Source organism: Typopeltis vanoorti, chromosome 3 (genome assembly GCF_054136105.1).
Source record: "Typopeltis vanoorti isolate ZY-2024b chromosome 3, IOZ_Tvanoo_1.0, whole genome shotgun sequence".
Lineage (NCBI taxonomy): Eukaryota > Metazoa > Arthropoda > Arachnida > Uropygi > Thelyphonidae > Typopeltis > Typopeltis vanoorti.
In genome coordinates, this window is record NC_143551.1 from 135,663,366 (window position 1) to 135,686,335 (window position 22,970).

Here is a 22,970-nt window from a genome sequence, read left to right on the forward strand (position 1 = left end):
CCATTTGCTGTTTCAAATTCTTCTGACAAGTCAGATTGAATTTTAATATGACATATAGTGGATTTCATTGTCATCTGGACTAACTGAATTAGTTTGGTTGGGATGTTCATTCCCATCATTGCCAAAAATAACTGTTGCCTGTTGACAGTGTCACATGCAGATTTAAAGTCTATAAATAAATGATGAGTAGTTATATTGTATTCATGTGTTTTTTTTTTTTGAAATATTTGTCGTAGTGTGAATATTTGCTCTGTTGTTGACCTGTTTGGTCAAAATTCACATTGATAGCTGTCTGTTCCTTTTTCAGTATATTTGGATAGTCTATTAGAGAAGACTTTATATATTGTATTTAAAAGGCTAATCCGTCTATAATTAGCACATTCTAAGGGGTCTCCTTTTCTTTTTTAATATTGAAAATAGGACACTCGTAGACCAGTCTTTCAGGAGAATTTCATTCAACAATATGTGAGCCATTAACTCATGAATTTGTTTGAGGCATTCTCTTCCTCCTCCTTTCAATAGTTCTACTTGCAGACTATCGGATCTAGAAGCTTTACCATACTTTAATTTAGACACTGCTACTTGTACTTCCTCCAAGGTGGGCGGCTGTTCCTCTATTGTGGTTATAATAGTGATAATCATTGCTACTATTACCTAAGATTGTTTCTTTAGATAAAAGATTTTTAAAATGTCTCTGCCATCTGAGAAATATATGTTCTTTATTGTTTATTATATTACCATTTTCATTCCTTCATATTGTGTCTAGGCTTAAATTCTTTTCTAGTTTTATTTATCTCTCCATAAAACATCTTGACTTCATTCTTAGTTCTTAAATGCTCCAGCTCTTCTATCTTACAGTTTCCGTAATCCCTCTTTTTTCTTTCATGTACTTTTTTTTCCCTTTTTTTTTTTTGCTTCACTATATTCGTCAAGGGCAGCTTTTGCAAAATTCTTCTGATGCATCCTGATATAACATTTATTCTTTTCTTCTGTAACTACTTTACATTCTTCACCATACCAAATATCTACTTCCTTTTTATTTTATACCTAATATCTTTATGCTGACTCCTTAATCTTACTAGGCAAGACCATCTGTATTCACTGGCTGACTGTTCATTTAAGTCAGAATTCTTCAAATATTCATGTAGCTATTTATAGGAATATTTAAAGAAGAAAAATCATCACTCTCAGCTCACTGAAAATCAAGCTCTTGAAATGATTTCAAACAATCACTGTTTGAACTGTTCTATTAGATATATTTATAGAAATATTTAAAGAAGCAAAATCATTACTCTCAGCTCACTGAGAGATATTATGATAACTCGATATTTATCAATTTTTTAAGTTCGTCAATTATAAACATTGTCAATGTTACTTGCTTGTAGTTGCTTATTTATGGAACAACCTTGTTAAAAAGTCTTTTAAAAATAACATTAAGCCAGACACTGTTTTGCAATTTTTCCACTAAATCTTTAGCTTCAAATGCTTAAAACATGTGATTATAATAAATTCAGTAATACCACTAGCGCCTCTGTAGCTCAGTCAGTATAGACCAGTGGTCGATATAACATTGTTAGGAGTCGATTCGGGCTCAGGGGTTGATAGAAAAATATAAAACATCATTGTACAGGTAATATTTAATTTGGATAACTTGGATTACATCCATCCTGATTGACAATGCAATTAAGAGTGAATTGTGGAAGCAGTGACATGAATAGGACCTGTAAGATGGAGCAAGGTCATGAAAATAGTTACGGAGGCCAATCATGTAGGCCAAAATGACATATTTACCAATAAACGGATGTCGGTGGTTCCTGCCCGGCGGCGTGGTGGGAGCGAAATTGCAACACGTGCGTGTTTGCTTATTTACTTATACTTACACGTATTCAATTCCAGTCTCATTTTTGCGCATCGACATACAAGTGAGCGTTAATGTTCTAAAATTCATCAACATACATATTATAATTCGTTATTCATTCATGAACTAAATTTCAATATGTTGAAGAGTTGAGCAGGGCTGGTAGTTTTGTACATCCTATATATATCTATAGGAAGATTGTATTATTGTTATTTTGTTATCTAAATTAAATTTTATAAATTATTTATCCCTCCTATCAACTATGCAATGTTAAGAAGGATGTCAAAAACAAAAACTATCCCTTTGACGTTAAGCTAATATAATAATATATACTATATTATATATACAAGAAACACTGTAACTATAAAATAAATAATCTAAAAACTCACATAAGTGTCTTTTTTGCTTGTCCTATTATAATTACGTAATAGTAAAATAGAGGGGGTTCGATAAAAAGTCAAGAAACTCTCGAAGAGGTCGACAGTCAAAGAAGTTTGGCAACCCCTGGTATAGACAAAAGAAGCCCACTGGTCGGAAAGACCTGGGTTTGATTCTTGTCTATGATGTGAGGAACCATCATCTGGTCTTTTTAGACTAAAGGTGAGTTAGCCAATCTTATACAGAGGTAGAGGATTTTTTCCACTCAGAAACTTGGGTTTTTCATCTCTCAGAACAGGCAAACTGGCTCCATGAACACATATGGATTTACAGCCATGAATACTTATGACAATATGTGGAAGAGATAGGGTCTTCGCCACACCATGGCAGTCAACCTCCTAGGATAGGAGATGGCACATGAATGGAAGAATACCATTATGTATTTCATCAATTATACTCATGTAACACAATAAATTTATTTAGTAGCACAATATTTGTGTTCGTGCATTTAGAACTCTCAAACTGTCAATTCTGCCTCATCCATATGCTTAATTACAGTTTTGCTGATGAACACCCCTTGATGAACAATACAATGTAAGCAAAAAAAGTTAATATTGCCATAAAAAAATTAATGTTCTGTTACACCATTAGCAGTATAGCACATAAATTGTGGAAATATTAATCTTTCTTAAAAAATTCTTCTTTAATAACTTTTCAACAAATTTAGTTTTATTAATGTCAAAGTATCTCATGCATACCAGGATTTCTCTGGTTTTTGTTACATCATTTTTCATCTAAAGCATAAACTATAAAAAGGACTCTTACTTATTGATTTGCTTACACACTTAATTCCTTACTTCATATTCGTTATTGAATTAAATCATTACTGGAAGCATTATTTTGAAATATTTTGTTTACAAACAATTGCCAAAACAACAAATTTCAAAAATTCACCTTCTGTAAAAGGCTTGTGATATTTTCCTATTAAAAAACTCACTTTCAAAGATCCTAAATATAATTTAGCATTTTTTGAGAGGTGTTACACCCTGATAACTTAAGAATGTGAAAATTTCAGTTATCATGATGTAACAGGAGAAAAAATAAAAACCCTGTATAAATATAAGTAAGCAAGCTTGTTCCTAAGCAGATATCGTTAAGAGCCTTTGAAAGTAACAAATACATAAAATTAAAAGAAAGAAAATATGCTTGCATCCAAGTGAAAATTATAGCTGAAATTGTTTGTTGAACTAAATAAAAAAAAAAAAAAAAGGAAGGAATTTTATTAGTTGTGATATGATAAAATAAGGTTAAGTAAAGCAAAGAAGATTAGTCATAGGATTTTGTAAATGAGAGGCTAGTTTTTACACTTGAAATAAGAGATCTAGGATTCATGTTAATTCTTAGAAATTTTGGAAAGGGGATTAATTTAGTATAGGTAACTTAGAGGTTAGCTTAAACAAAAGACTATAGCTCAAGGTCATAATTCCTGAATTGAGACGTCACATGCACAAGGACCGCAGGATGTTTTGGTGTAAAAATGCCACTCCAATTGGTCAGTGAAATCAACTCCGGTAAGGGGGGGAAGAAAAGAAATTGAAGAAGGTGCCGGTAGGGGGTCATCGTATAAAAGGGTTAGGAACCCCCCCCCCCACACACACACACACTGGGCTTTTTCCTGAGAGTTTCTTCACGAGTCTTCGTATAGGTCTCACGTGGTTTTCCTGAGTGACAGGTTAGGAGTTTTCTCCGTCCAACACAATAAGGAAACAAAGTGTGCAGGATTTCAATTCCGTGTTCCTATTGTAAGAAACGAGGAATGCCATTTAGTTAAAAGAGAGAAGATAATGTGTTTCATCATCCAGTGATTGTAACGGGAGAAAGAAGTCTATAAAGAAATCAGTGCCCACGTGAATTTCACAGCCATAGATCCTATGTTTGTCCTTGATTGAAGCATGTAAAGTAAAGATCGTAAAAGCCCATTTTTATGCCAAAGGAAAGTATAATCGGAAAAGGGTAGAGTCCAGTGTAGAAGTCCCAAGTCAAAAGGTACTGTGAAAATCTTGTGTCAATTCAGATCATATGTATCTGTAATCACTGTTCAATTACCGAACAGTAGAAGGGATTAATGTGAATTATACTATGACTTTAGTACATGTCAGACTAGAATGAGAATAAGCTTGTTACTATTAATTAATAAGTATTCATGTGCCTAAAGATTTAAGCCTGTACATTGTATTTTATTTAAGAGAGTTTTAAAGGTTTAAAAGTGTGTATTAGCACAGCGAAAGGATAGTTTAAATCATACTGTTTTAGTAAGTTAGATAGAGTAAACTGATTATATATGTCCATGGTAATGCAGCAATATAGCACATTCAGACTAGTAAAGGGTTAAGTAAAGTGTTAACTAGTCCTGGGATTATATATATGTTTGTATGTATAGAATATGTTATGGTGGCATGTTCGCAATTCCCATATAGGATCTTAGCCTAATACTTATGTTTAGCTAGTGTTAATTTGTATTTTATATTCTTAGTATTGAATTGAGTTTTATTTGATAATAATTGAATTGTACCATGTTTAAGAGTTTAATAAACTTTTGTTCATTGAAAATACAGTTGTCTGAGATTGCCGCTCAATGCACCACTTGTAAAAACGTACAAACCTAATCATGCGGGGGGGGGGGGGGGGGTTGTTAAGTCACGAGATAAAGGTCACAACTGCATATTAGTTTCACACTTGAACATATTTTGGTAATTGCTCCTTGTTTCTGAATTTTATATCTTAAACTAAATGTCCCAAAAGGCACAGTATAAAAATAAATATTTAGGGACACTAAGGGAAGAAGAAGCTTGAATATTTGTATTTGGGTGATATCTCATATATAGATAAGATTTGGATAAAGATAAGTAGAGTTTCACATGTAAGGATAATTGAAAGCACATTAATTGCAAATTGGGACACAACAGAGGAAGGTCTCCATTTCTTTCCTTTGAGAAACCATATCCTTTTCAAAATTTTCAATACGTTTGCAGTGTAAATATAGAGGTGGCTTTTTTTTTTTTTTCAGCTTCCACTTCATTAGTCTTGCAATAACAATGCATAGTATAAGACTTAAATTTAAATACTTGTATCATTTTCAGTACTTGTGCCCACTGTAGTTTCCAAAATTTCATGTTTTTTTTTTTTTGATAAGAAAAGCACAATGTTCTTATATCCATGCTGAAATTATTAAGAAGGAATAGAAATATATAAATCAAATAAGTGCAGTTTATATTAATGGAGCAACATCATCACAAACAAGAAAACATACTACAAAAATTTTCACAATTTCCTACCTGTGCAACTTGAAAGAATTCAGTTTTCATAAAAATATATATACAATGAAAATAATACATGAGAGAATGAAAGAAAACAGAGGTAATATAACTTATTATATTTATATATAAGATGAGTGCTGCATGCAACAAAGAACAAACTTCACTAAAAATAACTTTTCTTAGAAGCATCACTGACATCTTTCTCAAGTTCTTCTAAAATGCTGAAAAGTACTATCTTAATAAATTTAAGGGGTGAAATTATTAAATCAACAATTTCTATTCAAACTAAAAATGGATGGTTCAGAGCTAACTGAGCTAAGTCAGTTTTCAATGATTTTCAGATTCTTTTAGTTTTTGATTCAGAAAATGACCTTGTTCCAGTGTACAAACAATTTACATAATTACCATTATTTCCTGTAAAATACAATTCATTCATATTTCCACTGCAACTTATAACCAATGCAAAATCTTTCATTTTTTAATATTTGGTTTTACTGATTTAACTATTGGCTTCAGAACATTCATATCTACACCAACTTTCATGTAGTTAATTTTAAAGCTACATACCTATCAGCTTAAGGCTGCATGTCAGCATCCTCTGTGGCTTAGAAAAAGAAAAGTTGAAAAATATTGGCAAAGTCTCTCTTGGTGTTTAAAATAAATCTAACATGTTTATTAAAGTGCTGGTACTATGGATGAAGAAATCACATTTAATAGCACTGAATTCCACTTTTTTAAACGTGCATATTATATTTTATTGTATAGAAATTACTGGTTGAAAAAATTTCTATATTTATCTGTCTAGTGGACACACAGAAATGTTTTGATTCACATTTCATCTATTTAAAGTTCAATTTGTAGTGAGGAAGGTAAATTAATTATCGAAATAGACAATAGAATAAGCAAAGCTGATATGGTGAGGAGCCAGATAAATAATTTGTATGGAATAAGAGAAATTAGCCAAAACACTAAACTAGAAATATCCAAGATAGTGTTCAAATCAGCTTAAAGTATGGATCTGAGAGTTGGGTCTCAGATCCAAGATATCAGGTTGGAATTTGATACTGTTATCATTCAAGAATGTGTAAACAGACTAATCTAAGAATTGCATTACCAAAACAGGTGTTTATTGCCAAGACGGAAAGAAAAATACCCAGAGGAAGATCAAGATCTAGTGGAATGATGCAACCAGATGTAATGATTAGCGATAGACTAATCTGGATGTGACACAAGAAATAACGTGAATATAATAAATGTGAATGCAGTACTGTCAAAGTATCTTGTACATTTTTTAATCTTATACCCCTTGAGGGTATATATATCAGGAAATTGATAATGAAAACATTCATAAAATAGTTGATATATATTTACTTTGGACTGGCCTGCATTATTAGATATAGTAAAAATCCATTTTACTGCAGGTTATGTTAACTCTCCTGATTACATAGGTATTTTTTTTATGGCTAATTCATTAAATTGATTCCTGATATGTCACAAAAAAGGAATTAATTCATTAATTAATTTTTAAAATATATGCACTACTTTTGTATGATGTTGCTTCAGGATAAACTTATTTTTGTGAAATAAGCTGTAATAAGAATTGTAGCTATCCTAAAATTTCTTACAATTAGGAATTATCCATTAGAGTTAATCATTGTTTATTTAAGAAAAAAATGTACTGGTAAAATAATTTCTACCAACATTTCTTTATTCTTGAAAATAAGACTAAATTATTAAAAAGTAGGGATTTTACCTTGTAAAAACTATTTTGGCCAACTCCAAAACTTCCCATGCTAGCTGAAGATTTGATACCTCTTCCTAGAAAGAATTATGAAAAGCTTCATTTAATGATATATTAAAAAAAAGCATGATGAGTTACCATTATAAGTAGCCTAAGCAATTATAAAAAGTAATTGTGATTTACACTGTGATCAGACTGGTCACTTTTCTCAGCTTGAACACCAGATGGTCCAGGTTGATTTTCTGCATCAGTTTGAGATTGGTCAGCTGGCTTCTCTAATTCTTCATCTTTTTCATCACTTAAATCTTCTTCTTCACATTCATCTTCTTCATCTAAAAAGAAGATGAGCATATATTTTTGATATATTGTAAAATCATATAACATTTTAAATGCAGAAAAGATGATAACTCTTAAGTACAAATTGAATTATAAATGTAATTACAAGGCTATATCTTAAATATATATATATATATATATATATTGTTAGCAAAAATTATACCCTCTGCCACCCCACTGCAATATCTCTGCTTGGAAGAAGTAATCTAGATAAGAGAAAAGTGAAATTGTTTTCTCAACAAGAAACTACAAACATCTATGTAAATAGATACCTGCCTGTTCTGTAACCAAATGGAAACAATCAAAGACTTAAGCTATTCTCACCAGAAATACTGAAGAAAAATTATGAAAATGAGAATTACTGCTCAAGAAAAAATAAATATGGTGAACTTCAAACACTTAAAGAAAGAGAGAGAGAGAGAGAGAGGGAGATCAGAGAAGATATGTGGAATGCTAATACAGGATCAAAGGATCAATATGATACTTTGGAAAATAATACTAGATTAAAAATAGCAGATGAAATGTCTATAAAGCAATGGATCAACTAACTAAAAATTGCAAAGCAATAACTCGCAAGCAACAGAGACAAAAATCAACATGATAGTTTTTCAAGCCAAGTTATGTAAGTAGAATGGTGGTCCCATTCCAGGCAATGTAAAAGTTATGATAATTTAAAATTATAAGCCCTTTTACAAACTGCTTCTTCCCTCTCCCCATGTTAGAATTCAGGTTTCATAAATTCACACAACCAATAAAGTATGCAATTAGCAATTGATATTAACATTTATTTGCATAAAAAATATGTAAATAGTGTTTTAGATTAAATGTACTTACTGGATATCTGATAACTAATAATTTCATCACAAATTTCCAGTTAGATACCCTCAAAAGGTTATGACAAGACTACATGATTAAGTTTGACTTATTATTGATCTCCAATCAACAATTTTCCTCCAAATTAGTCTATTACTTGTTAGTACTCCAATATTTGTCTAACTTTTGATCTCCTGAAGACCAAGATCCAGCAAGGTCATGGTCTTCCTCTGAGTCCCTTTCCTGCCATCTTATCAAGTAAATCTGGCCTGGTTGGCCGAGTGGTTAGTGCATCTGCTCTCCAGCCAAAAGGCTGCGGGTATGAATCCTGTTGCAGGCATCGATGTTTGCAATTGTCTATGATATACTAGTGGTGGGTGGTAGGTGTAGTAGTACTGCTACATTACTACTACTACTACACTACTAGCACTACATTGGTATAGTAGTAGTAGTAGTTGATGGGTTGCGTGGTGGAGACAGAGTTGTAGGATAGGTGGCCTTCCTCGATGAGTTTTTGGACTCCCTGGAGGTGTCACGTAATAATAATAATAATAAAAATAAAATCTTTCCCTTTGTATTCTATTCAAGTGACCATCCAACTTAAATTAGCTGGGATCACATATTCTTCAATGCTAATGTTAAGTTCCTTTCAAATATCATTGTTTTTCTATGATTCTGTCATCGATGCAATCTCATCAGGACCATATTTTTTCTCAGAACTCTCATATTTGTGGTCTCCTTGTTGTATGCATTTTCCCAATCTACAAAACATAAGTACAGAAAGATTCTTGTTGTATTTCCATAATTTCTCAACTATTTGTCATAAAGTGAAAATCTGATCTTGACGATTTCTACTAGGTCTGAACCAAGCTTGTTCTTAAAGTTTCTTTTGTAGAACTGCTCTATAATTCTCACATTCAGCTTCATTCTACTTCTTATAGATAAGAAACATGGCGGCTCTACTCCAATCATCTGAAATATGCAGGGTAGCCACTGCAAAAAAAAAAAAAAAAAAAAAAATTATGCTTCAATATCATCTGGTCCATCAGCCTTTCTATTTCTTTTACCTCAATATGAACTCCTGTTCACAATTTGCATATTTTCTATTACTCTTCTTACACATTTTTCTGACACTGCTTAAGTGTTTAAAAGTAATTACTCCAGACATCTAAAAATCCTGTCTTCAGTTTTCATGGAATCTTGATATTATCTTTTGTTCCTTTTACAGTGCTTTTTCCTCCATTACTAAGCCTTTTTGATAGCCTCCAGGACATTTTGCCACTTTCCTTATATTTACTTTCTATATTCTTACCGAAGTCTTTCATGACTTTTATTTAGCTACTTTCACACATAGCTTAGCTCTTTTATATTTTTCTCTCTATTCTTTGGGCATCTGCCAACTGATTTGCAAGGAACATTTGGTATGCTTTCTTCTTTTTCAGGACTGCCTCTTTTACTTTGTCTCCACCATGGTGTTCTTATTTTTCCATCCTTACAGACAACTTCATCACATGCCTCTTTAGCTGAATCAATGTTTTCTTCAGAGTTTGCCATTCAGGCTCCAATGTTTGCCTCTTATTTTTGATCTGTTTCATTTTTTCTTCAATATCATTTGTATAGTTGAGTCTACAGTTCACCTGTAAAAGCTGCTCAACTTTAATTCTTTTTAAAATGTCATATTCATTTTTTTTTTTTACTTAAAACTAAGTGATTAGTTCCAATTTCTAATCATCTGCACACTTTTCTCCTGAACCAGCATGAAGATATCATTATCAACAGTAACACTGTCAATGAGATTTTACTCATTTTTTTGTGTCATATTTATGTTCGAACGTGGTGTTAATAATGACTAGCCCATATCCGGAGCAGAAATCCAACTGGTACTTATTACTGTTGTTACCTTGGCATGTTCTCTAAATTTTCCCAAAACTTTTCTTTATCGCTGGTGGGATTTGTTTCCTACTCTGCTGCTTAGATCTCCAATAAGGACCAGCCTTTCCATTTATGTGAGCTGGTAATGACTTGAAAATTTTTCCATTTCTTCCTTATGAAAAACTTCTCTGGGAACACAGGCAGAAATAAGTTTCATTATCCATTTTTCTCATTTTAAAGTTTGCCCACATAGGTCTATTTGAGTGCCTTCCAGTTAAAAAAATATTTATCTTCATGTTTGGTGTTGAATGTTATCACTGCTCCTTTCTTTTCTTGATCACTAATTTCTAAATATAGCATTCTATACTAATTATTCTGTAGGGTCTCTCTTTTTTTTAGTCTTCTTTATCTCAGTAATGCCAATTATGTACCTGCAGTACTTTTCCAGTTCTTCTGCAATTTCCTTTCCAGTGATACTCAAAACATAACTTGATGGTTCCCATTTTCCAATTCTTCTGACTTTGGATTTGTTCTTCTTCTAGACATTGACTTGGAATTTATTCTAATTCACAATTTGCTTTAATAGTAATATCTGTTGTTGGGTGACATTGTCCTTTTGCTAACGATAATGTGGCAGTAACTGTAAATTTCTTGGTTGCCACTTGGTTGAAGATGTTCACATGTACATCACGGTGATTCATGGGATTCCTGTCAGCTGAACGGAAAGAACAGTGGTACCAAGGTTAAAAAAAAATTTTTTTTTTTTTTTTAAGAACAGATTATTTGATTTGTTGTGGAAGTTCCTGTAAGACAGAAGTGAACCCTATGACTGATAGATTTATATAATGAAATGAACACTAACAGAAGGAGACAATTAATAGATATTCTACAAAAAGTTTGAAAAAAAAAAGCAAAAATGGAAGGTTCCTTTTGTTCAGGCTCAAGGGTGACAAAGTGAATTATTTTCTTGAAAACACAATGAAAGATTTAAACTATAAGGTGGTGCAAATGCACAAGAACTCTGCTTTCCCAATACACTATTTATGAACTTTACAGGAAACTGTTTTCATTAATAAAGAATTTGCGTTTGTACTTCCCTGATTAAGATTACCAGAGGTAAGATAATATTTACATTGAGTGTTATGTAAATGAATAGAAGGAAAAAAAAAAAATAAAAAAATAAAAAAAAAAAATATATATATATATATATATATATATACACATACATACACACACACACACACACTAAATGAGGAAATACTACATAGTCCCGTGACAGTTAAGGAGAAAAAAAAAGAAGAAGTTTTATAATGAACCTTGTTTTTGTAAAAGTTCGTTGCAAAAAATAAGATACTCAGTATAGTGGACTAATAATTATATGCAAAACAAAAATATAATAGAATGAGATCTTAAAAGTGTAGTTTTATTTAGAAGACCCTGGATCCAATTAGTTTTATAGATATTAAACACATTCACATTGAGAAAGATTCAGGTTATCTTTCTCAAGTGTTGCAAAGTTGTCATGTATGACATGCCAACTTAAGTTTTTTTGATAGAACTCCCATGTAAAATTAACATATGTGAACTATCTTTATGGTAACCTATACTTTATAAGAAATTTAAAAATAGAACTCATAAAAAGCAAATTATAATAAACAATTATATTCTTGTTTTAAGCCTTTACCCAAGCACAAGTAAAGTTTGTGCATGGAGTATCTTCTCGACCAGGCGACTTATATATATAGACTATTGACTTCCCATCAATTGCTTTGGTATTCCTTAATAAACAGCACACCTCTTTTTAGATGTGCATATTGTAAACTTCTGGAAAAAGTCTCTATCAGACCAGTTTTGGCATTTATTGCAGCCTTATCAGCAGGAGATAGACCAAGAAAGATAGGTTAAATCAATGTAAAGTCACATTTTCCATATACAAATAGAAAAAATGCTGTATCCCCATATTATTAAAATACTCTGGATTGGAATGTTGCAGGCCTCTAAATGCATAGCAATATGCATGTCTGAAAGGAACTATACTGTGCATTATGGGATACTAAAGGAATTGATGCGATTCCTTTAGTATCCCACAGATATAGAGATTGATGTCAAGATCATCTGGATACAAACTGTATAGCTATGAAAATGCTTTATTAGCAAACTTTGCTTACAGCTGGATAAAAGATTAAAGCAATATAATTTCTTGTCTGTTATAATTCGCTTCGAAAAGTGAAAAAAGCTCTCTACCTACAAATATTTCTGATTTGGAGAGTTTTAATAATATTATGATATATCATTTTATTACTTGTATATGGAAATTATGACTTTTGCATTGATTTAACACCAATATCTTCCTGAATTAGCTTCCACTGATGAGATCTCAATAAAAGTCAAACCTGGTCTGGTTAGCAACCCTTCCCATGATGGACAGCAATAGAGAGTCTGAAAGTAAGTGTGCCTTGCATTATTGAATACTAATGAAATTGATATCACATCAACAGTCTCTATATGCAAGTAGCCTAGTTGTGAAGATACTTAATGTGCAAACAGTTTACTTACACTTGGGTAAAGGATTTAAACGAGAATATTTTCTTCTCTATTATAATTTAACAACTGATAAAAAGGATAAGTGCTATCACTTTGCATATTCTAGTAACAGCAATATTTCATCCTGATCTTGTTTTTTTTTTGTAAAAAAAAAAAAAAAAAAAAAAAAAAATACAACTTGATATCTGACTAACAGATTTAACTCTTATTCATTGAATACAGATTTTTAGAATTATTCTTCCCTATTGCATATTAGAAAATTCCTTTAGTCATAATTTTAGTACTGGTTTTAAAAGTGGCAGTACATATTGCTAATATCCTCAGGTCCATGCTCTCTTACAGCTTAAATTACTTCATCTAGAATTCTTCTGTTTAAATATGTTATCATCGCTCCCCCACAGTATTTCTTTTTTACCCTTTGAATCAATGTATCCCTCTGTACAGTTCTTGCAGTGAAGCAAAGTGAAATATTTCCAAGCATCACTAATCTTACCTCAACCCAAATGCACACACTAACACTCCAACTTATGTTATTCCTCTTTACAAACACTACATTTCTAGGTGTTGGTTAGGCTATAAATTATATAACCAAGAAATTATATTCTTGGTTAATCCTTTATCCAAGTGTAAGCAAACAAAGTTTGCACACGAAGTATCTTCATGACTTCACATCAATAGATTTAGCATCCCATAATGCAAAATACACCCTTTTGAACGTGTATAATGCTATGTATTATGGGAAGGGGCCCCTTCAGGTCTCATCAGTGGGAGCTAGACCCAGAAGAGATACCAACTTTGAAGTAATGCAGAAGTCATATATATCCATAGATCTGGAGTAATTTAATAATAAGGTAATATATATATATATTTTTTCATTACATCAAAGTTGGTATCTTTTCTGGGTCTAGCTCCACTGATGAGACCTCAATAAAGGTTAACCCACCTGGGTCCTTCCCATAATGCATAGTGTTATACACATCCAAAAGTGTTTTGCATTATGAGATACCAAGGCAAATGATGTGAAATCATTAACCTCTATATACAAATAGCCCAGTCGTGAAGATACCTCATGTGCAAACTTTGTTTGCTTACATTTCTTGGCATCTTTAATTTATTATACCACATTTCTAGATTTTTACCATCAGTTTTCTTAGGAAATGGAGTCATTAATCTTCCCCTCATGCAGAATATATAGCCTCTCTGAAGTAAGCAACTGCCTTCCCACAGCATGATCTGTCTCCACATAAAAAAGAATGTTTTAACTTTCACCCAGTTAGGAAGGTAGCTAACTTTGATCCAGTTAGGAGAGATGCTTTTGTGGAAGCAAAAACATCTTATATAACTGCATGAAATATCATATAAGCCTTTAGGTAGCAGATAACTTTCCCTATTTGGTCAAACATCAACTCGCTCAGTGCAACCTCTGCTGTCATTTTTGTCTTCCTTGCTGGGTTTCCAGTTTCTATCAATCTTGTCTTCTTAGGAACTTTGATGTCTAAAACTCGAACTGGCTTCCCAGATCAAGTTAGAATAAAGAGTTCTTTGCTATTAGCAACGATTAATGCAAATTTTCCATAACTCACCAGATTACCTGATAATCTTTACCATTTACAAATAACTTTGATTTTTTTTTTCTCAACCAGTTCTTATATACTGCTCAAAACAATTAGGGATATTTTGGTTTTCTTGTAAATTATAAAGTTATAAAAATAATTTACAAATGTAACACATTTATTTTAAAATATGCTTAATATACAACAGTGTAGAACATGATCATGTTAAGATCATGTTCTACACTGTCAAAATCATGTTAAGGCGTCGAAGCGTGTCTTAGCTGTATTAGCATTTGAGGGGTATAAAAAAAATGTGGCTTGTTGCACTCACTTCAGTTGTAAACTTGTGTCAACTACCACCAATTAATTTTTTAAAAATGACAGAGCAACATGATATCCCAGAATCCATGGCTTGGAGAGATATTGGTCGATTAGAAGCTAGACAAACGCAGTAGGTTGTCGCTGAGGCATGTCGTGTATCCCAAAGCGTAATTTTGCTACTTTGGAATCGCTTTCTCGAGACAGGAAATGTTCACCGAAGAAAAGGTGAAGGTCGCCCATCATCTACAACTCCAAGAGACGATCAGTATTTGTCATTACTTGCTAGAAGAAATCAAACATTTAACACAACTTCAAAGCGAACTTGTCACAGCAATAGGGAGGCTGGTATCGACACAGACAGTACTTTTTAGTGACAAGTGCAGGTTCAGTCTGCAACCAGATAACAGACGTACTCGACATGGCATGAAAATGGAACAAGAAATAATCCACAGTTTGCTCATGAAAGACCGCAACATTAAAGTGGTAGTTTGATGGTATGGGTTGGAATGAGTATAGGTGGCCATACTGAACTCTATTTTATCAGAAACAGTTGCTTAACAGTCCAAAAGGTATTGCGATGAGATTTTGGTCCATATGCTGCTGCAATTGGCCAAGAGTTCATTTTTATGGATGACAGTGCTCGTCTACACCATGCAAATTTGGTACAAGAGTGGTTTGAGGAAGAAGGTATTGAACGAATGGACTGGCCTGCCTGTTCACCAGATTGTAATCCAATCGAACATGCCTGAAATGCTTTAGGTAGGCGTGTTTCTCCTCGATTGGTGCCATCACAATCACTTCAACAGTTAAAAATTGCTCTCACAGAAGAGCGGAAAATATTCCACAAGAACTCTATGATCATCTTATCCAGTCCATGCAATCAAGATGTACTGCTGTTTTGGCTGTTAATGGAGACCATACGCTCTATTAAAAATTAACAAAAGCATTTTTGGCTATTCTTGTCAAAATTATTTCATGCTAAAATGTATAATTTGTTAAATTTGTAATAAATACCGATTATTTAAACAATATCTCATCAATTATACCCTATCCATAAGTAAGAAATGTATAAGTACCCAATTATGTGCAGAAATTTATAATTATCCGACAGAAACTAAAATATCCCATAATTGTTTGAGCAGTATAAATATACTGTATATGTCAGCTTTCCATATGGTAAGCTTAGACCATAATTTCCAAGTTTTCTTTTCTGCAGAACTCCACCCTTCAATGTCAGTTACAATTCTATTATCCTTCGTCACTATAATGGATGAATTTTAGTTTCTTCTTTTCCTTAAAATGGTCTGGGTATTCATTTTTAGCTCTCACAGTTCCTAATACTCCTCTGATCAAATAACTGAAATAATTCTTACTAGAATGCCTTTATCTCCAATTCCTCTCAAAATTACCAACCACATATTGAAACTTTAGGTTTTGAACACATGTGCCAAGGTAGTCCAAAACTTCAGCTTTATGCTGTAGTTCACAATTGCAGTACAAGGCTAAGTCTAGAAAAGAATCAACAAATCTAAGTACGACTTTGTAAGGAAAATATGTAGGAATCTTTCCTCCTACTCAAACAGCAATCATGCCTTTCAGTACTCAGCCAAGACCACTAGGTATGATATATGTCCTTCCATGACACACATTCAGATAGTACCACTGTCAAATCATTCAAAGATAAAACTGATCCTTGTAGCAACATTCTTCTCCAATTCCAGCATATATGACCAAAGCTGATCAACTCTTACTACATCAAGATTAATTCATTCCATGTTTACACTGGTCTTTTACACAAAGACATCAAAAATCCTAACAGCATCGATACCAACAATCTCTTTTGGATCCAAGTATCTCCTCAAAACGTGTTCTCCAAAATTAACATCCATCATGTGACCTGGACAAGTAAACATATTCATCCTGCATCTATCCTAACTTTGAAGGAAACCTATATTTTGTCCATTACAAAAAAAAAAGTTATCGATCATGCCATTATCTCAATACCTTCAACAGCTCATTTGAAAAGTATGACAAAGGGCATTAACAGTCAAACTATCTGGCTGTGTCACCAATATAGATTCAACTTTCAATCCACAACAGATAGTCAACATTACACACTTCCAGACATAAGTGTGAGTAATGGAAAGGTTTACATAAACTCATGTAGTTGTTCTCAACTTTCTGCAGTTGAGGGTAACCATACAAGGCCTACTTCTCATACTACCATCTTGTGTGCCTTCCACTCTGCAGATGGACCACTAGTTTCTTCTCTGGTCATTTGTTAATGTGTGACATGGTAGATGGTTTCCTTCAGACTTCCCCAACAATGCTAGGGTTACCCCACAATCTTCCATTTATACATTAATGACTTCAAATTTTAGCCATCATTTTGCTAATGACAGTGCAATCCATTCCACTTTTTCATATAACAGATGCTCAAGTTTTGCACATAACAACCCTTTTCATAAACAAATCTTTTGCATTTTAAGAAAGTAAGCATCACATGAATAACTTGAGTAAATGTTAGGCTGTAATTTTCCAGATATTCAGAATATCACCAACATATTCCAGGAGAAGGCAGGACACTATGATAGTACTAGATGCAGTTTATGTTATTACTGCCTTCCAATACAAATCACCTCCTTCACAACTGCAGTACAGGCCAAGTCAAATATTTCAGATCATATTTGTGTTTTACACACTTCTAACTGCATTCATGTCCATGGCTCCAAATAATGAAGACATCATCTACATAGCGTTTCCAAACTTTAGGTGTTAAAATAAAGGAAGAGATAGCCTTGGTTTCAAAATCCTCTAAGTAAATATTTGCGAGTACAGGGGATAAAGGATTACCCATAGCCAGTCCATGATTTTGTTTGTATACATTATCTTGAAATTTGAAGTAACCGGACCTGATACAATGTGTAAGCAAGGCTAACATTTTTTGGATAACTTGTCCTTGAGTAATGTTAGGACTTCATCTCTGAAGATTACCAGAATAAAATGCTTGAATTACTACATAATGATACCTACTCAATACTCGAGAAAGAGAGATCCAACTCATGAACTTCGAAATCGTACAAACAACTTATTAAAAACAACAACTGAATTATCCCAAAATTCACTTATCTCTACGCTCTCTCCATCCATTAATTCCTCGCATATATGGTGTTCCTAAAATCCATAAAGAGAACACCCCATTATGCCTAATCGTAGAAGGTATCAATTCTCCAATGTACAATCTTCAAAATATCTTGCCAAATACCTAAAATGTTTTTCAGGCAAGTCACCATCGTTTATCAAGAACACTACAGAATTTGTTACATACATCAAGGATATTACAGTTAATGAAGATGACATCATGGCTAGCTTAGACACAACTTCTTTGTTCACTAATGTCCCAACAGATGAAGTCCTAACATTACTCAAGGACAAGTTATACAAAAAAAAATGTTAGCCTTGCTTATACATTGCATCAGGTCCAGTTACTTCAAATTTCAAGATAATATATACAAACAAAAATGGACTGGCTATTGGTAATCGTTTATCCCCTGTACTCACAAATATTTACTTAGAGGATTTTGAAACCAAGGCTATCTCTTCCATTATTTTAACACCTAAAGTTTGGAAACGCTACGTAGATGATGTCTTCATTATTTGGAGCCATGGACATGAATCCCTTATGGTTTTCCTCGAACATCTCAATAGCTGACATCAAAGTATTAAGTTTACTGCCGAGCTTGAAACAGATAATTCCTTGCCTTTTCTTGATGTCAAACTGACTCGCTGTAAACTCAAAATATCGATATATAGAAAGCTCACACATACCAACAGATATCTGCATAGTCAGTCTCATCATTTCTCTCCTCATAAGCTTGGAATAATTTCCACCTTGGGACATAAAGCCCGTTCTCTTCTGGATGACCCAAATGAACTTCTTACAGAAATAAACCATCTGAAAACTTCTTTCGAAGTTAATGGATATTCCAAGAGAATCATTGAAAAATTCCTTCTTAATCCTCCTAGACATCACTCAGAAGAAACAAATAGATTCAAAGGCAATATATCTATTCCTTACATAAATAGTTTCACATAAATTAGCAAAAGTTCTATGAAAATACAATATCAGAACCTTGTTCACTCGACTTCCAAAGATCCGTTTCTTAATAAGCCACTCAAAACCATGTCATCATCAACTCAAATACCCTGGTGTATATAAAATATTGTGTAATTGTGATATTCCTTATTTTGGGCAGACAGACAAATCTGTCGAATTGCATATGGAAGAACACATGAGGGAGATTACTTACAAGAGACAGCAAGCCAGTGCATTATCAAGTCATATCCTCTCAGCTAATCCTAATGATGAAAACCAAAGTCACAAAGTCTGCTGGGAAAAATCTACTAACATCTTCCGTTGCAATGATAAACTAGAGAAAAAAATCGTGGAATCTAGAGAAATCATCTTCAATCCTGTTCATCTAAATAATAACTTGAGCTACAACCTCCCAGATAGTCATTCAGCTGTAATCATGTACTGGCGTTCACATGATGCTGCAAGCACGCACTCTCCCAACAATGCAACAAACGAAAGAACAGCTTTAAATACAACTACAACGTTTTCATGCTAATTATGTATAGAGACTCTCTATGTTGTTCATAGTCTTTTAACCTTCAGTGTTATTAAAACCTTTTTTACTTAAATCTCGGTTCTAGTCATTCCATTCTTATCTTACTCAGCCTAATTTATAAATTAAACTTTATCATAGATATGTATGTATAGGAAAAAAACAGTGTGTGTATATATATATACATACAAACCCTATATATATATATATATATATATATATATATATATATAGGGTTTGGTAATATCTGTGGTATCCACGGAGAGTGTTGGAACGTGTCCCCTGCAGATAAGTGGGGGGGACTACTGTATTTTTTTTTCTAACCCAAATTTCAGATTTATAAGTTAAAACTGGTTTGAACACTGTTTTGTATAATGCTAGTTTAGTGCTTTGGCTAATTTCTCTTTCCACAAAAATGCATTCAGCTCTCTCTTCACCATGAAAGGAAAAAGAAAAACAAACCAAGTTTTATCACCTTCAAATAAATCTCTACTAAATCAGAAGTAGCTATAATTTGAAGTCATTAAATGTATAACACATGATCAGAATGGAACTGCTTCACTCATTGTCATCTCCCCTCAACTGTTAAAAAATATACTGATATCAGTGCAAAAGGTTATGCAAGACTAGCATAACATATTAGGTCTTGCATAACCTTTTGTGACAACGTCAGATTACACACACGCGTGTGCGTTAAAATAGTTGATATCCATGAATGATATGACAAATTAAACAGAATTTCACAAGTTCAAATTTCAGCAGTGGTTAAGTCTCAATTATGCAAAAAAAAATTATTTTTATTCCTTTACTATTATGAAACTAAATTTCACACATAAAGCAGAAATGCTAACATATAAAAAATAACATTAGCTGCTTAAAATATTAGAATGTTTTAAAATAAAATGTTAGGCTATGTAGAAAGAAGAGTTGGGAGTTCTTGGAAGCAGATTTTTTTTTTTTTTTGGACAGTATGCAGCAGTACAGCATACCAGCATCTTTATTAACAGTGATGTGTGACTTATGAATATGTACATTTAGAAATTTTTAATAATATTCAATAATTTTTTACATCTTTACGTATTATTCAAATAAGCTTAGTTCTGTAAAGAAATTGCATTTTTCACTACATCTACTGAATAATTGATGTAATGAAAGATATTTGTTATACAAAACTTATGTTTACCATATAAAATTTTTATTAAAAAGTTATTATATTTATTTTACTTATTTTTTATATACTGAAAGAAAAAAAATATGCTTAATAACTGTCTGTTATATACTGAATTGGTTGTTTTTCCAAAAACACTATAAAGTAAAAATCAGCTAATAATGTTTCTCTTTTCATATCCTTTTAATTTTCAATTTTCCTGCTAGCCAAGAATGAGCACCAACACTGTGGCTTGAGTTTGAGGTAGAAAGGATATATGTAAGATGGTTCACTGATGCTTGAATGTATATGGAGTCCCGAGAAATTACTTACTGGTATGAGACCTAATACAGAGAATTGCCAGGGGAAACTATATTATGATGGGAGGAATGGTGAGAATCTGCATGTAAGAGCTAAGTCATGAAATTATAGCAATGACACAAACACAATTGACAATGACAGTTGATTTTGATAAAATATGATTGCGTTCATCTGGTTCGAACTTATTAAGTATGAGTACATATTCTGCAGAAATAGAAAGGAATCTGAAATTTGTCCAACTGAGTCATGCAGACTATAGAGGGGAGTATAAAACAAAGCAGAGGAAACTTATTATGCCTGTATACAAATGCCAGGACTATAAAGAATTAGTGAATATGTTGTGGCCTCAGATTATTGGCATTAATAAGACCTGTCTCTCAAGAGGCATATATTCTAAATGGTACTGAGTGCAAAAGGTCCTTGCCTATCCTTCTTCTATTTTGAAGAAGGATAGGCAAGGATGTGGATGATGGTAATATCAGAATAACTGAGTTCAGTTAGGGAGGAGATAGCCATGACTGCAATATTAGTAACAGTTTTCCATGTTGCAGTGAGTTTGAAGCTTTTAATATGAGGTGGAGTCTAGCAGATCAAATACATGGTGGAGTGTCGCTACAGACATAGCAAACCACCTGCTAATAACAAAATTCGAGTAATAAATCTATCATCATCATCAAATTCCTAATAAATAGCCTCAAGGGTTGTACAGGATATGATAGTACTACATGAAAAATTTACACCATTACTAACTTCCTATGTACGATTTTCCTCCAAATCAGTCTATTACTTGTCAAGATCCTATCGTCTAAGGCACTTTGTATACTGTATCAATCCACCTATATCTTGGTCTTCCTCTGGGTCATTTTCCTGCCAGCCTGGCAGAGAACACTTGATTTGCTAATCTTTCCTCGCCCATTTTGTTTAAGTGACCATATCACCTGAGATTAGCTCGGCTAATGCATCCTGGATGCTGACAATGTCAACCTCTTTCCTAATATCCTCATTTTTAATATGATATTGCCATTGATGCCATCTGTTCATGCCTCTAATCTTTCTCAGGACTCTCATATCTGCAGTCTCTAGTCTTTGGTCAAGTGTTTTACTTCTGACCCAGCTCTCAGATCCATAAGTTAAAACTGATTTGCGCACTGTCTTGTATACAGTAATTTAGTGTGCCGACTAATTTCTCCCTTATTCCATATGAATTTATTCAATTGACTTCCTACCATACCAGCTTTGTTGATTCTGTTGTCTATTTCCATATTTAATTTACCATCTTCAATAAAAATCATGACTAAGTAGCTGAAATGTTTTACTTGTTCCACAGGTTCCCTGTTCACAACACAGTTGACATTTTCAACAATTCTACCTATTTTCATTGACTTTGTCTTCTTATTGCTGACCTTCATACCATATCTATTACAACAGTTATTCAATTTAGTCAGGGAATCTTGCAAACTTGTACTGGATTATTCAGAAGTATAACATCGTTCACATAAAGCAAACAGTTTACATTAACATCTCAAATTTATCATGTTTAATATCACTTTCCTTCATAATATGATCCATACAGATAATGAATAACAGAAGGGATAATGCACATCCTTGTCTTACACCAGATTTAACATTAAACCATCTTCCTGTACTTCCTTCAATTCTAACTGCTGACTTACAACTCAAATATTGCTTGGTATAATGCCCCACTGACACCATATAACTGTAGCGTATTGAATAGCTTCTCTCTTGGCACCTTGTCACATGCCTTTTCCAGATCGACAAAATTTAAATACAGATCTTTGTTATACTCCCATGCTTTCTCAACTATCTGTCGTGAAGTGAAGATCTGATCCTGACAGCCTCTATTTGACCTGAATCCAGCTTGTTCTTCGTCAAGCTTTTCTTCCACAGTTCTTCTCAACCGTTTCTCAAGTATACTCGCATAGATCTTGCCAGGAACACTCAGTAGGGAAATACCTCTGTAATTCTTACATTGTTTTATTTCCCTTTTTACATATGGGTACTATTATAGCTCAACTCCAATCATCGGGAATTCGTCCCCCTGTCCAGGCTTTCTGAACTATGCAGTGCAGCCACCATACTTCAGCATTTCTAGTTGAATATCATCTACTCCAGCTGCCTTT

General features: G+C 33.1%; 1 protein-coding gene across 3 annotated transcripts in view; it reads right to left on the reverse strand.

Annotated features, from left to right (window-relative positions):
- Nucleotides 1–22,970, reverse strand: part of Nasp (Nuclear autoantigenic sperm protein) — a 218,189-nt gene that overhangs the window by 142,015 nt on the left and 53,204 nt on the right. For all 3 annotated transcript variants that reach the window (XR_016548137.1, XM_090390866.1, XM_090390867.1), the window contains 2 exons: nucleotides 7,478–7,626; nucleotides 7,307–7,371 (listed from right to left, as the gene is read on the reverse strand). Coding sequence is in view for 2 of the 3 variants with exons in the window: in XM_090390866.1 (XP_090246992.1) it covers nucleotides 7,307–7,371; nucleotides 7,478–7,626 (214 nt within the window). In the remaining variant the exon portion in view is untranslated. The remainder of the gene's footprint in view (nucleotides 1–7,306; nucleotides 7,372–7,477; nucleotides 7,627–22,970) is intronic.